Source organism: Myripristis murdjan, chromosome 1 (genome assembly GCF_902150065.1).
Source record: "Myripristis murdjan chromosome 1, fMyrMur1.1, whole genome shotgun sequence".
In the NCBI taxonomy this organism is placed as follows: domain Eukaryota; kingdom Metazoa; phylum Chordata; class Actinopteri; order Holocentriformes; family Holocentridae; genus Myripristis; species Myripristis murdjan.
This window is the reverse complement of record NC_043980.1, coordinates 5,370,908-5,385,083: the sequence shown is the minus strand read 5'-3', so window position 1 is coordinate 5,385,083 and position 14,176 is coordinate 5,370,908. Positions and strand designations below refer to the sequence as shown.

The window sequence follows — 14,176 nt, the reverse complement described above, 5'->3', positions numbered from 1 at the left end:
CCTATGGGTAGCATTTTGTGTTAGCTTAGCATAAAGACTTGAAGTCTATAGGAGTCATTAGCCTGGCTCCAGCAAAGTGAAAAAAACAACCTCACAGCAAGTCTGAAGCTGTCTTATTTACACAGTGGATCATTTGGATTTGAAATACACGCCTGCTGTGGTGTAAGTTTTATTTTTTTCACTTCGATGGAGCTAGGTTAACGACTCCCACTGACTTCAAGTCTTTATGCTAAGCTAAGACGAAATGCTACCAACAGGAACCGAACCACTGGACGTCCAGAGTTGAAAATGTTATCGAACATCTTGTCTCAGTCTGGGGAAGTCAGAAAAAGGATGTTCTGCCAAACCACTGGAGCATCCCTTTGACAGCGAAGCCATTAAAAATGATCATTTTTATCTTTAATTTGATTATATGTGTCATTTTGTAAAGCACTTTCCCTGTATATGTTAAATAGACAGGGAAATAGCCTTGCCATTTGCATCTTGTTTATACACACCCCACTTTACATCATGTAAGGGCCACAACAGTTTTGAATTTCAAATATGCTATAGGGTTATCTGAGCTCCTGATTGGTCAGCTATTGCAAGAAGAAAAAATATCAGTTTATAATAAAGATGTTTGTAAAACAATGGAGGCTCCAAAACGCCACTTGTGAAAGGAAAAAACAGTCCTCACTCACTGTGGGAGATTCTCCTCTGCTTTCTAGGCTTGTGAGCAAATGCAGCTGACTTAAGAATGGAGGTAAAAGAGCACACACACACACACACACACAAACAAAAGCAGTTGCGTAATTTTACTATCAGCATTGTCCTCCTCAAGTACATTCCACGTGCTGAAGATTTGGTCTGCAAGGTGGCCCCGCCCTTTTCTGTCACCAAGCTTTACTGGCACACACACACACACACACACACACACACACATACACACATGCACACATACATTCTCTCATCAATATAGGCCAGCTGCGTGGCTACAAATCCCATGACTGGCCTGAATCCTGTTGCTCCGCTGCATGTGTGGGCATGTGAGCGACCGCTTAGCCAGGCGAAACCTCCCACCATCACCACCGACCCCCTGCTGGGCAGACACACACACTCACACACACACACACACACACACACACTCACACTCACACACACACACACACACACACCCTTCACCCCACCCCCCCTCGCTGCTACCCTCTCTGCCCTGCCTGCTCTCTGCTCTGTTTGCTCTCCGGCTCCCGCGGGACCAACATCAGGATACTTCAGTGGATCGCTGTTTACTCTCTCGACTCTGCGGACACACATCTGTCCTTCTCTCTCGACTGCTGCTTGGCTTCACCACCACCTCCACCTCCACCTTCAGCAGCATGCGGGTGCTACTGGAGAGCAGCTGGATGAAGTTCGGGCCGGCCGGCAGAGGGACGTATGACTGGGTGACAGGCTCGCCCTCGCCCCCGACTCTGGAGAAACAGCTGCAGGTGTGTTGAGTTCAGGTTCAGGGCTGTAGATCTGACCTAACACATGGCCTTTTTTAATGTCTTTTAACCACTTATCGACAATGAGCTGCTTTTTAATTCTCCCTGCATTCTTATAACAGTGTATTAGGGCCACTGTAGGGAGAGAAAAAATACAGAGTCAGGGGAGGTAATATTCCAACTAAAAAACTTGGATATTCTCTGAGATTAAAGTAGTAAATTTACAAGAACAAAACTCACAAATTTATGAGAAAAAACTTCGAATATTTTTTTTTCTTCTGTTAGATTCAGTCAAAAGGAAATCCTGGTGATTTGAGCCCAGAATCACAATCTTCTCCTCAGCATCTGGACTCTGAAGAGACATTGCCGTGACTTGGGCCGATTCAGAAGAAAACAATCTTGTGATTCTGGGCTAAAATCAGAAGGATTTCCTTGTTCCTGAATCCCATTGCAAAGAAAAATTTGATGAGGTGATCAGCTGTAGGCCTGATAAAAATCAACACATGTGGAGCCTTGGCCAAAAAGTCAAAGAAAAACTATTTTTCAGAGTTTTTTCTTATAAATTTGTGACTTTATAATCTCTTATAATTTTTTCTCATAAATACACCCACCCCACCCCCACCCCCAGCTCCATAATTTTTTTTCTCCCTATAATGGCACTAATATGCCGTCATACCTTCTATTACATGCTCCAGATTTATTTAATATATGTTCTTCTATGTTTACAGCACATGTGCAACTGTGAGCCACTCACCCAGTCAAAGACAATTTTGTAATTGCTTGTATTAACAGGCAATAAATCTTGAATATGAGTGGTGCACACACATTGCTAATGTAGTAGTTTTCAGTCTTCAGGAGTTTTCGGTTTTCAGTAGTCTTCAGGAGCAGTGTGTGAATGAAATGATGTACTCATGCTTGACAATCATACACCTGCTTTATCATTTAAATCATGTAACTTCTTCTATTCTATATTCCATATTTATATAAGGATTTCTGCAAGTGTAAGAAATACTCAGGAGAACACCTCCTCCTGTTTTGTCTCTAGCTGGGGCAAAACTGCTGAGTCATGGTACTGAAACGTGACTGAGACACCAAAGGGGTGTGGGTGGTAAAGTCATGCATGAAAGATGGTGTTAAAAAGTCCTCAACCCATTATATTTGCCTCTTCGCATCTTATGACCTACTAAGGCCAGCTTTAATGTTTCAGCCTAAAAAAAACCCACAATGTAACCAGAAGAATAAAGAAGGGAGACTTTCCCCACCTGCTTCGAATCAGACTACAGCAACTCTGACGTTGGTGCGCTCATTTTTCCACATTGGTCTGGGTCTGGGTTTTTACGTGTAACTTAGTACCAAAACATGGACTCTAATTAACAAGAAAATGCTCGAGGTGCTTTCAGTGATTAAAGTTAAGAGTCTCACCCGTACAGTGGTATTTTCTGGTCGATAGGCAATACATCCACCAGGTTTGGTCCATTAAACCCTTCCCTGTCATTAGAGCAGGAAGTTCTTCAGGAGTGTTCTTCTCCAAAATGAAACAGATACAAACTTGGAGACGACACAATCACTTTGAGCGTTCTCTGCAACCAGCTGGTTTCCAAAATGGCAGAACTGTGTCCTGCTGTAGCGCTGCCACCGTATCACCCCAAAGGCTGAATATGGGACAGCAGCGCCACCGCGTGGTGACACAGTGGCAGTGTGATGGCAGAAGGGGTGTTATGCCATTTTGGAAACTAGCTGGCTGAAAAAAATGATGAAAATGAAACTTGAACTAATGTGTGTCACTGTGCAACCTTGAAGGCATTTGAAACACAGTACGCCCCCCAGAGACCGAAGCAACAAATTACATTTCATCACAAGTTACTGCAACAGAGTAGCTTTTTGTGTGCTTGCACTTGTTTGAGTATTTTTTACAGTCAGTAATTTGACTTTTACTTCAGTCCATTTCTGCTTGAGTTTTGTCCTTCACTACATTTTAAATCAGATCTATTACAGAGAACAAGTGATCAATGACTGACTGTGGAACCTTTCACAATAAAAGCTCAGCCAGCAAAGATGAGAAGAGGAACCTGCTTTTATCTGCTTCTAAATGAGACACTTTTTACTTTTACTGCAGTAGAGTTTTACTGCACTACTTCTACTTCTACTGCAGTCAAATACCAGCAGAGGAACAGTACTTCTACTCTGTCCCCCTCTGAAACTCCAGGTGAAGGTTTTGTTCTTGTGACACGGGACAACTTCATGGACCAGACTTGGTGGATGTATCACACTCACATGGAGGAGCAAACACCACCAGATAGGTTAGAATCCAAACTATCCATCTAACTCAAAAACCATAGAAATATTTGGTGACATGCAAAAGGAAAGTTTGCATTTAAACAAAGGCCTAATGCAGTTTGGAAAATAATGTTACTTCCTTCCTGAATCCCACTGGTTAGACTTCTGGCTTGGCACAACACTGTAAATCCCTCTGCATTAGCCAGCATCTACACCCCTGTGATGGAGTCAAATGGCTGCCTGCAGCGCTCACAGTCAGCCTGCTGCTCACACAAAGTGGCACGTTCTTGTTTTTGTCAGGTCAGAGTCCCATAAGCCTCAGGAAAAGTCTCAGATTTGAGGACAGTGAGGCTGAGAGTGCAGCTCATGTCACGAGGAATGGAAAATTCAAGCTGTTACAGTAATTAAAAGAAAAGAGTCTTTGGGGAGTTAGTGTCTTTATATATTCAGGCAGCATTAACTGATTGCTAGAGAAAGTGAGGCAGAGGGAATTTGGGACACTCGTGCTGAGCGGGTGTAAACAACACCGGCACATGCTGCACTCTAAGAGCTGCAGGGGTGCAGCTTACGCTCTTGTCGTGATCAAACACGGCGTCAGGGTGTGTAATGCATGATGAGCGCCGGAGATTTGCAGCTGCTGCAGCCTGCACTTTGCTTGTTTACACCAGGATCATGCTGCATCTATAATGCAGTTTTATTGCTGTCATGTGCAGAGTTCTACATATTCCATGAGTTGAAACTAGTGTTTATGGTGAAACTCATGACAAACACCAGCATTGTGAAGATAAACATTTGGTTTAGTAGTGTGTTCACTGTCAATGCAAGAAGGGAGACAGATTGATTTGGATTGTAATTGCTTAAAGACAGAATGAGTAGGATGTGTTGTTGTGATTTGTAAGCAGGACGTTTAAAGTTGGCCCCTTCTCCCCAATTAAGCTAACTGCTGGCCAGCTTCTATCTGTTCAACAGAAAACACATGAACAGCACATCGCTCTTTATCCTCCTCCTGAACCCCTCTTTTTTTCATCTCCAGGGCTACAACTGGAATCAGCTCGATCCAAGTGAGGACAGGAAGTCAGAACTGTTGATCTATGTGGTTCTCCCAACCGTCTCCGTCCTCCTACTGGCGCTGCTTGTCATCCTGGTCTACCGTCGCTGCTCCCGCAGCAAACTGACCCTGGCCAACATCATCGCTCTGGACCTCCAGGACGCCGAGAGCAGCGCCGAATTCCTCTCCTCGCTGACCTACAACGCCGAGCGCCACACCAGCACCAGCTCCGATGGGTCGGATGGCGTCTTCCTCATGGTCTACCTCCCCCCACCCTACGAGGAAACGCTCACCAAGATCACACGGGCCGCCAGCCTCACCAGCTCCAAGGACATTGAGTCGATAAAAATCGAGGACCTGGAGGCCAAGCTGTGCCCAGAGCTGAAGTCCAGCGGTCGTTTTGTGTGATGATGCATTTCTGCTGTTGAAGTGTCAAACCATTGTAACTCCAGTTTTACCTCATCTTTAAAGATGTTGTGTGTAGCATTTAACATCAATAAATCCTTGTCACAATCATTTTGACAAAAAGAAAATGGGCATTTTCCCAGATTGGCACCCTCTATTGACCTCAGAAGTGGTGGAAATCTATTTGATTGCTTTATGGCACAAAACAAAGGAGTTTCTGAAAATGGGAAGGAGCAGAGGCCTAATAGAAAAATTACCTTTAGCATATTTATCACCTTGAGGGAGTTTGATGGGGAATGTGATCTTTGTGGAGACGTTCGCACAAGCAATACCACTGGTGTAAGATGGAGGGTGCCAATTAGATAGATAGATAGATAGATAGATAGATAGATAGGTATACTCTTTGGAGATGCGTGGTTTTTGTCCATCAACAGCAAAATGTAGTCGTCCAGAGACTGACTGATTGAACACTATGTTGACAACAGACCTTTCCAGCTTATTGGTGCACATAAAGCCAAGGCTGCAGGACACTGACAGTTTTTCACTCAAAGGATGAATTGTGATTCAGACAGACATCATTACTTTCTTCCCACTAATATTCCTTTTCAAAAGAACGGATACAATATGAGATGCTGATGCTTCAAATCACTTCAGTTTAAATTAAATCCTCAGTAGAAATACCATAGAAAGCTTCCTGAAACATCTCGCCCACTAGTGAAAAAATTAGCAATAATAAGAAAAAGGCATACACTTTTGTTCTGGGATTTGTAGTAATGATTATTATGATTTCAGTATTTTTTTCTTTTTTGCACCACATAAGCCGAGTTCAGATTCATCACAATGGATCGTATCTGTCTTGTTGTCAGGAACTATTAAAGAGTTGGTTTGGTAATTTTTAACCCAGGCCATAGTAATGTCAATTACCATCATTTATAGACCTGTACAGCCTTTTGACACATCCCCGATCATCTTTGGGGAAAAAAAAAACAAAACAAAACAGGACATCCACTATCTGCAGTATTTCACTGTCAGTTAATGTTAATCAGGTCATGAAGGTGCCTGTAATTGTACTGGAAATTGAAGGCAGAATCCCTTATTCGGTCATAAAATTTTGGTCACCCTTTCACCCCTTGCCCAACGTCACCACTAGTTTTAGTAACAAGAAACTTATCGCTGGGGTGCAGGTTCTTGTTGGCCTTTATGAGACAGTCCACCTTTTCATTTTCAGCCTCAAAATCATTATGTCCTTTTTGTGGAAAAGAGAAACTCATAGCACTGAGATGTGTTAAGTTTGGTTTTTGTATTTATTCATAAAAAAGGTTTGCTCGTTACTATATTTGGAACCACTTTTTACAATGACTACATTACATCAGAAGCATTCATAACTGATCTACAAAGCATCACAGAGAGCAGTATGGTCACTTACAATTGACGTAACCAAAGAGTAAGGAAAGAGGTGTAACTCTTTCCTTCCCAAGAAGCAACTTCTTTAACATATTAGCTGCTGCACAAAATTTAGCTCATGTACAGTGCTAATATTAGCTGTTCATACTGTGGGCATAAGTCTGTTACTTTAGTAAGCCGAAATTACAACGAACTCGGATGTTCAAACACCACAGGCCTGTGTCATCACCTAGAAGATGCTAAAAATAGTTTTTTAAAAAGATCTACAGAATGACAGTCTGAGCTGCGGTGCTGCTGAGATCAGGCAGATTTTAAATGTGTTGTTGATGCAAATGAGCCTCGTGTGCTTCTTTCAGCACCAACGTGTCCTTATTCTCTTTAATGTATTCAGAGGGTTAGGGTCAATGTGTTAACATAATATTGAACTTAGGAACCTAGGACCCTGGGAATATAGGACCTTTAGAGCTTAGGACCCTGGGAACACAGGACTTTGAGAATTTAGAGCCTTGGGACCTTAGGACCAGGGGAACATAGGACATTGACAAGGTAGGACCCTAGGAACATAGGACATTGGGAACTTAGGAACTTGGCAACATAGGACATTGGGAGTGTAGGCCCCTAGGAACATAGGACATTGGGAATTTAGGACCTTGGGAACATAGGACACTGGGAACTTAGAACCTTGGGAACATAGGACACTGGGAACTTATAACCTTGGTAACATAGGAACTTGGGAATGTAGGACCTTGGGAACATAGGATCTTAGGAACATAGGACATTGGGAACGTAGGACCTTGGGAACATAGGACACTGGGATCTTAAAACCTTGGGAACATAGGACCTCGGGACCTTAGGATCTTAGGAACATAGAACATTGAGAACGTAGGACCCTGGAAACATAGATACACTCCTGCAGGTAAGCTAACCTTCCAAGGATGCTATGCACTAAAAAGAGCAGCAAAAACCACAACAAAACAAGTTCATTACTTGCAATGTCTATTTCTCACTTCCATATACGTTTCTATGGGCTGTTTGTGCAAATTCTCACCTTCGTTAAACTCTGACCTTCACATACGCACACAGTCAATGCAAAATCAGTCAGTTGGCAGATGCAATTAATATTTATTTGTTATTAGCATGGGTTTTCAACTGATGGGTATGGGGAATGCATCAAATTCCCATACAATTTGACATTTAAAGTGACTTTTGAGGCTGCAAAACATAAAACATATTGCCGTGTCACTCTATGTTGAAGGCTAGCAAGACGCTGCAGCGGAGTGGAAAAGTTTCTCTTAGCTGAAGCCAGCCGTGAGGTTGTGCTGGATTATAAATGATGGGAATCAACGTTTTAATACGTCCTGGTTTGAAAAATACTGAGCCTACCCTTTAAACACTAGTCTAGCTTTCACATGTTGTGAAACCCAGCCGTACAGAATTTTACACCATCTGTATAAAATATTGCATATTGTTTCATTTGAAAATACTTCATTTTGTATATTATTGCATTTGCAACATGCAATTTTCTTGCAATTCCATGATGCCATATGCTTTTTTTCTGTAATATTATAAAATACGTACATTTAGAATTAGCTGTTATATAGGTAGAATAGTCCAGCTACAATAGGCCTGTATATTCCAGTATGTTATTGTTGTCGTGTTAATAAAGACTCAGAGCTGTCTTACCTAATCTAACATTAACTTTACACACTGAAAATGATGAATTGTATGTAATATTATTTTGTTTTATAAGATTACAGTTTTCATGGTGTTTGTTGAATGCAACCTTCTTTCCCTCCTGTGTCCAAAGAAACATTTTTCTCTCATAAGTCGGGTGACTGTGACTGTTTCTGAATGAATATTCTTCATTGTACTTTTCTCATGTGACACTGAACTTTTTCAGATTTTTGCAATTGTGATAGTGATATATATCGGTCCTTTAGGAATAATATCGACCTTGTCTGCTTGTCCAACAAGAGACAATCATCATGTTACAATTTTTGGGGGATTTTCTTTCTTGTTAACAAAGGAAAAAAACATTGTGCTGCAGCCTATTTTCAGTAGCTGCTGTCACTGCACAACTGGGATTTTAAATATATATGGATTTATTTTAACCCTATAAAGCCTGAACTATGAAAGAATTGGCAGAAAATTCCAAATTTTTGAAATTGAACCCTTTATTTAGTCCTATAACAATATGTTATTACACAACCTTTCTGGTGTATGATATATGATATGTACTTGAAGTGCCAATGGTATGGTTCAGGGTGAACAGGGGAAGTGTTCAAAGGTATACAACAGTATTTTGGTCAAGTATTGATTAAACTGAAAACGAAAAAACGGAATTGAAAATGTGTATCATATATGATACAAATGGCTTTATAGGGTTAAAGGATTATACAGGTGAGTTTGCATGTTTAGTGTAATATCTACAAAATGTATAAACCTCATGTTCCTGTGGATCTTCTCCCAAAGCGAGCAGTGGGATTTGAGAGCTGGCACATCATTTCTCCTCCCTTTCCTCCAGCTGTTGGTTTCCATTCATTCCACTACGATATGAAAATGAACTTTCAGAGACTTTAGACTTTCTTCACTCCAGTATTCCATCAGCGGAATAAAATCCTCCACATAAGTTTTCCTAAAAGCAGCAGCACTGTTGTGTTTTCAGGACTTTTTCAAACTGAAACGCTCCCTCCTCCTCCTCTGCCGCCAGGGAAAATAGTCCCCGGGGAAATGTTTTGCTTTTCACAGCCAATTATCAGCTGTGAAACATGGTAACACTGTAGGAAATGAGCTAAACATTTAAAATCACTGGTGTGTTTTTTCTTTTTTTTTTTTCAGTACTGGTGTTTCAGCAATACAACAATATGAAGCACTGCTCATGCTGGAGCAGATAAACATTTTGCAGAAGAAATCCCTTCATCAGGACACATCATGAGCTTTGTTTGTTCTTTATTGTCACAAGAAGCATTTTAATGTGCAATATTGAAGAGCCCAATGCAACAAGGAGGGGGAAATGCTTCATATTTTTATTATTAATATTGTCTTTGTCACGGGAGAGCAGGTCAGCCACAGCAGTGAGAGTTATCATGACATTAAGATAAGCTCGATAAGTTCTCAACATTCGGCAAAATACTCTGTGGCAGTCACAGAGTAGCACTCCCTCTGGAACAGAATTGTAATCCTGCAAAACGAGAGAAGAGTTCAATGTTACCAACACTTTAAATTATGTGATTTATGCATCTTCTGTCAAAATCAATTGAAATTACAGAATATTTTTGATTGATTGTTTTTTTTTTATGATTGCTTGCAAGTAAAAGTGAGACTAAAAAAACGGAAAATGTCACTTAAAAGATAAAGAGAGACACCTGTGTTACTCACATGTGCATGAAGGCCGCCTTATGGGGCCCGCTGAGGCCATTATGACTGTGGACATGAATAACAATTCCTTTTATTCATTTCATTTTTTTCATTTACAAGGCCTCTGTGCACAAATATGACAGTCAATTTGCAAGAAAGTGGAAATATCTCAGTGCAGCAAGATGTGATAACTCGCTGCACAAATAAATTTAAGAAAAGTCAAAAAAAGAGTTAACTTGTCTAATGTGAAAAAGAAAAAAAAGACGCAACTCACAATTTCCTCTTGAGTATCTGCAGGCACTCAATGTCATCAGAAATATCGTCATCGATGAAGTCTGGACAGAAAACACACAGAGACATGATGACATGCAGAGCGTCTCAACAGTCAGTCACTTTGATCACTTTTAACTCGATGTGCACAGACTTGTGGGTAGGATCTGCCCACGTGGCTCAGGCCAACAAATTTTACAGCCAATCACAGCGCTGGTCTCATCTTGCCCAGAGCCCTGGTGGTATCCCAAATAATGCTTTTGAGATCGCTTTGTTCCTCAATGTAGTGTACTTCCTGTTGACACAGGATTTTGGGTCGAGGCTTAACAAGGCAGCGTCATCATTCTGAATTGTGAACCAATGGGAGATCAGTTTGGGAAACAAAGGCAGTTTGATTTGAACTGAAGGGCCAGAGAGGCGGGGACTGTAACAAAAAAAATATTGTTTTGTTTAAAGTCATTTATTAAGCCCTGAAAATAATTTCTGTTCATCAATATTACATATTTAGATGTTTTTCCAAGAAAAAAATCCATCCATTTGTGCTTTAAAATGGCTTAATTGTAACTCTAAACCTTGCCCTCATTAAAAATGCACAGATCTATGAATATACAAATAGGACCCGCTGGCAAACCGGCTTGTAACCAGAGCTCTGTTTTCTAAGTTTTTCTATAAAAATGCAATAACATAAGTGTGTTGCAAATTTTTGGACATTATGTTAAGGAAAAATAGGTGACAAGGTGAGAAAGTAGTTTTTCATGTCTTTGTTATTTGGAAGTTTGCAGTACAGTGAATGTGAGAGAAGAGGTGGCCCACTGTAAATTCAGACACAGTCGATCTAAAACTGTCAAATCTGATGTTGGATTCCACCGTGTTGCTGTCTTCCTGTTTGAAGCAGATTTGGGGCTGAAGAGGACGGTGGGCAGGGGGAGCGTCCTATCCAGGAAGGTATTCACTACAGATTTGAGTTTTCTGGGCTAAATTATGTGGAGCTTTGGTTGCGGACACAGATGGAGCCTTCTCTCCGTGCTCTGTGTTCATTTTGTCTGTGCTTGTGCAGGTTTTGGGTGGGGGTTTCGTTTCATTCAGTTAAACACGCTGGCATGCAGACTGGTGTTAAGGAGCAGCGAACGTCTCCTGTCTCTGAAAGCCAGGCTCTCAACCTGTCCAGGGCCACGCCGTTATACAGAGAAGGAACCACAGCTTTTGTGAAGAAATAAGCACTTGAACGCTGATTTATGCTGTTGATAGCCATGACAATGATTGAAGCTACAAAGCATTCGGCCCAACCCTTCTATAGAGTTAAGTCCCGCCCACCGCATGAAGGAGAACAGCTTATCTCTCTCCATGGACTTTGTATTGAGTGAAAGCCAATGGTCGTCATGTGAAAAGTCCCTATCAGTTTGCTTTGCACGAGGTATGGCTGGATTCAGCAGATGACACTGAGCGTTTTTGGTGGTATATATCTATATGGAATTTCGGTTGGAATTGCAGGAATGAATTGCAAAAAACATTTTTTTTAGTAAAATTTTGTTCCAGTGATTGTGTATTGCACCACTGGGGCAGTGGCGACCTCGCTACAGCAGCACAACACTCAGAGATGCTACGTGTATGTTTTTAAAGAGATTTTAAAAGGAAAAGCATTCAGCCACGAGGGACAAAAACAACCCAGAGGAAGTGAAAACTCACTGGTGCAGCTCATCTCACAGATGTTGGGCGACGGCGAGGCGTCAGAGGAGCAGATCAGGTGGTCGCTCCACTGGAAGATGCCGTACAGCGTCCAGAGGGACGTGGCGGGCCCCGGCGTGGTTTGGGTCATATAATGAGCCAAGCCGAACTTCCCACCACCAGCAGCCCTCTTGCCCCTGCGGGGAGGCTCCGTACTCGTCTTGTCGATGACCTGCTGGCTCACCGCGCTGGTGTTAAAACCTGTCGACTTCTCCACATGACAGACAACTGGAGGGAGGACAGGAGCAACATTACAGATATATGTTATCTATATGTTATGTTATATATGTTTTTACCTGTTTGCATTTATGTAATAGAACATATGATATGTTAATGGTATATATAAGCAAGTGTTTGTGTTTGTCTATGCAAAACAAACAGTATTCATTTTGTAATGATATGAAAAGAAACTATGTTAGCAGCTTGGTGATGTTAGTGAAGCTGGGTTCAGCAAACTGTAAAGAAAGTAAATAAAACTTCAGGTAGCAGTAAGGTTTTTTCCTGAATTGAGCTGCCCGCCAGATGATTCATACATCTTAACTGTGACACTATAACTAGTTTTCTTCAAATAAGGTAAACAACAATAATAATAATAATACTCTGCCAGTGGGATGAGATAGATTGTTTTCACAATTTTCTTGAATCAAGCATAATTTTCTTTGATTCTAGTGGCTGATCTGCCTTATTCTGCCTTGTTTCAACACATTTATACTTTATACCCCCAGGAAGAATTCATGAAACAAGTGACAAACTGCGTCCCACTGGCATTTTTTTCTATAGGACTTGGCTCTGGTGTTTGGTTGGTTTTGATGCTCTAACTTCCAGCAGCAAGTACTCACTTTTGGCCATATAGTCCTCGTTGGTCAGTCCTTTTTCCCGGGCTTTCTCAGAGATGTTGAGGCTGATCTCCTCCAGCTGCCTCTTCAGATCACATTTAGAGACAATCCGGCTCTCGGCCAGGGTGAGAGCCACGGCCACCAGCACTGACACCACAAAAATCCTCATCCTTCCCCACAGTTTCTCCTGTGGCTTTCAGAGCGTGTGGTATTTATACCCACCGCAGCCTCGTTGACAGTGAGCCGGTGAGAACTGTCTTCCAGTAAACAAAGAAGATTCCCCCGGCGCCTACTAGAAACTGTGTGAAAGCCCTTGAGTGTGTGGCAGAATCTCCGGTTCAGCCTCAAGTTTCAGCGCGCTATTGAGGCCAGAGGGGAAAACGATACGTCTGCCTGGCGAAGCCTTTTCTCATGTCTCGTTACGCCCCCCTCCAGCTGAAAAGAGTGTCGGGCAAAGCAAGATAAGGCCAAACCCTTTCAGCTCCGTTGAATGCTCCGCGAGCATAAAACCATAAGAGTGAATGAGTGTTAAAGAAAGGCACCTTTTTCATTTTTCATATTTGAGGGATTGAGTGTCATTCCAGGCGATGTGAGAGCAGCGGATTCTGTGTGTGTTTACGTGTCAAGCCCTATTGGTTTGCTGAGAGCTGCTTTTATCTTGCGGGAACATTCATTGTCAGAGAAGAACAATACCCAAAGCGGGAATAAAAAAAAAAAAAAAAATCAAAGGCAAAAGGTGAACACAAGGCACGTGATTTGAGTCCCAAGTTGTGTGTATCTGTACTGCACACAGCTGCAACTCAACACAATTTACTTTGTGGAAAGACTGTCAAATAAACCTGATTATGTATGCAAGTTTTTCTTTTCAGCACACATTCTTTTTCAAAAACTCCTGACATTGCATTCATTCACATGCTGCAAAAAAAAATCTCCATCTCAAAGGCAGAACGAGAGGGTTTTGTCGCCTGTGGTTTGTAAACACAACATTCAGAGTTGGCTGCTCCTCCCTGGTTGAGCTAACCTCCGGCAGTGAGACAGGAAAGTGCCGGCAGGCATCGAACAACCGAAAACAGTCCAGCACCTGTTCACTTGGTGGTTTTCTTAGTCAAATTTCCTTTTTTTTTTGCCATCTGTGATTTTTTTTTTTTGTCTTCCTATTGAATGATGTGTTATCGATCTGATTGGCAGGGATCTGCACACCCAGTGCCAAAAGGCCAAGGCTCTCTGCAGATACACACACCAACACACACTTCTGCCTTTTAATGAGAACCAACTGGGGAGGGGTGGGTGGGTGGGGGGTGGGGGACATGAAAAAGTTTGAAAACCACTGTTCTAGAAAACTTCCTGAAACAAGTGAAACCACACTGGAAACAACTGATATTGTTCCCACT

At 41.9% G+C, this 14,176-nt stretch overlaps 2 protein-coding genes across 2 annotated transcripts; one reads left to right on the top strand and one right to left on the bottom strand.

Annotated features, from left to right (window-relative positions):
* Window positions 1-1,355: 1,355 nt before the first annotated feature.
* smim28 (small integral membrane protein 28) lies at window positions 1,356-11,022 on the top strand. Its single transcript, XM_030049629.1, has 4 exons — window positions 1,356-1,466; window positions 4,774-5,261; window positions 10,075-10,080; window positions 11,012-11,022. The coding sequence occupies exons 1-2, from the start codon at window positions 1,356-1,358 to the stop codon at window positions 5,194-5,196; spliced, it is 534 nt and encodes a 177-aa protein (XP_029905489.1). The 3' UTR covers window positions 5,197-5,261; window positions 10,075-10,080; window positions 11,012-11,022.
* On the bottom strand, window positions 9,712-12,954 carry LOC115357861 (alpha-lactalbumin-like). The gene is made up of 4 exons (XM_030049618.1): window positions 12,789-12,954; window positions 11,911-12,177; window positions 10,229-10,289; window positions 9,712-9,778 (listed from the first exon to the last, which is right to left on the bottom strand). Exons 1-4 carry the CDS (start codon window positions 12,952-12,954, stop codon window positions 9,712-9,714), a joined length of 561 nt encoding a protein of 186 aa, XP_029905478.1.
* Between the last annotated feature and the right edge of the window lie 1,222 nt (window positions 12,955-14,176).

Excerpts from the sequence above, each read along its gene's own strand:
- smim28 (XM_030049629.1), top strand. The coding sequence starts at position 1,356 with ATGCGGGTGCTACTGGAGAGCAGCTGGATGAAGTTCGGGCCGGCCGGC. Across the intron at positions 1,467-4,773 it reads CTCTGGAGAAACAGCTGCAG|GGCTACAACTGGAATCAGCT; the intron begins GTGTGTTGAGTT and ends TTTCATCTCCAG.
- LOC115357861 (XM_030049618.1), bottom strand. The coding sequence starts at position 12,954 with ATGAGGATTTTTGTGGTGTCAGTGCTGGTGGCCGTGGCTCTCACCCTG. Across the intron at positions 10,290-11,910 it reads CTGTGAGATGAGCTGCACCA|ACTTCATCGATGACGATATT; the intron begins GTGAGTTTTCAC and ends TTTTCTGTCCAG. Across the intron at positions 9,779-10,228 it reads CAGATACTCAAGAGGAAATT|GATTACAATTCTGTTCCAGA; the intron begins GTGAGTTGCGTC and ends CTCGTTTTGCAG.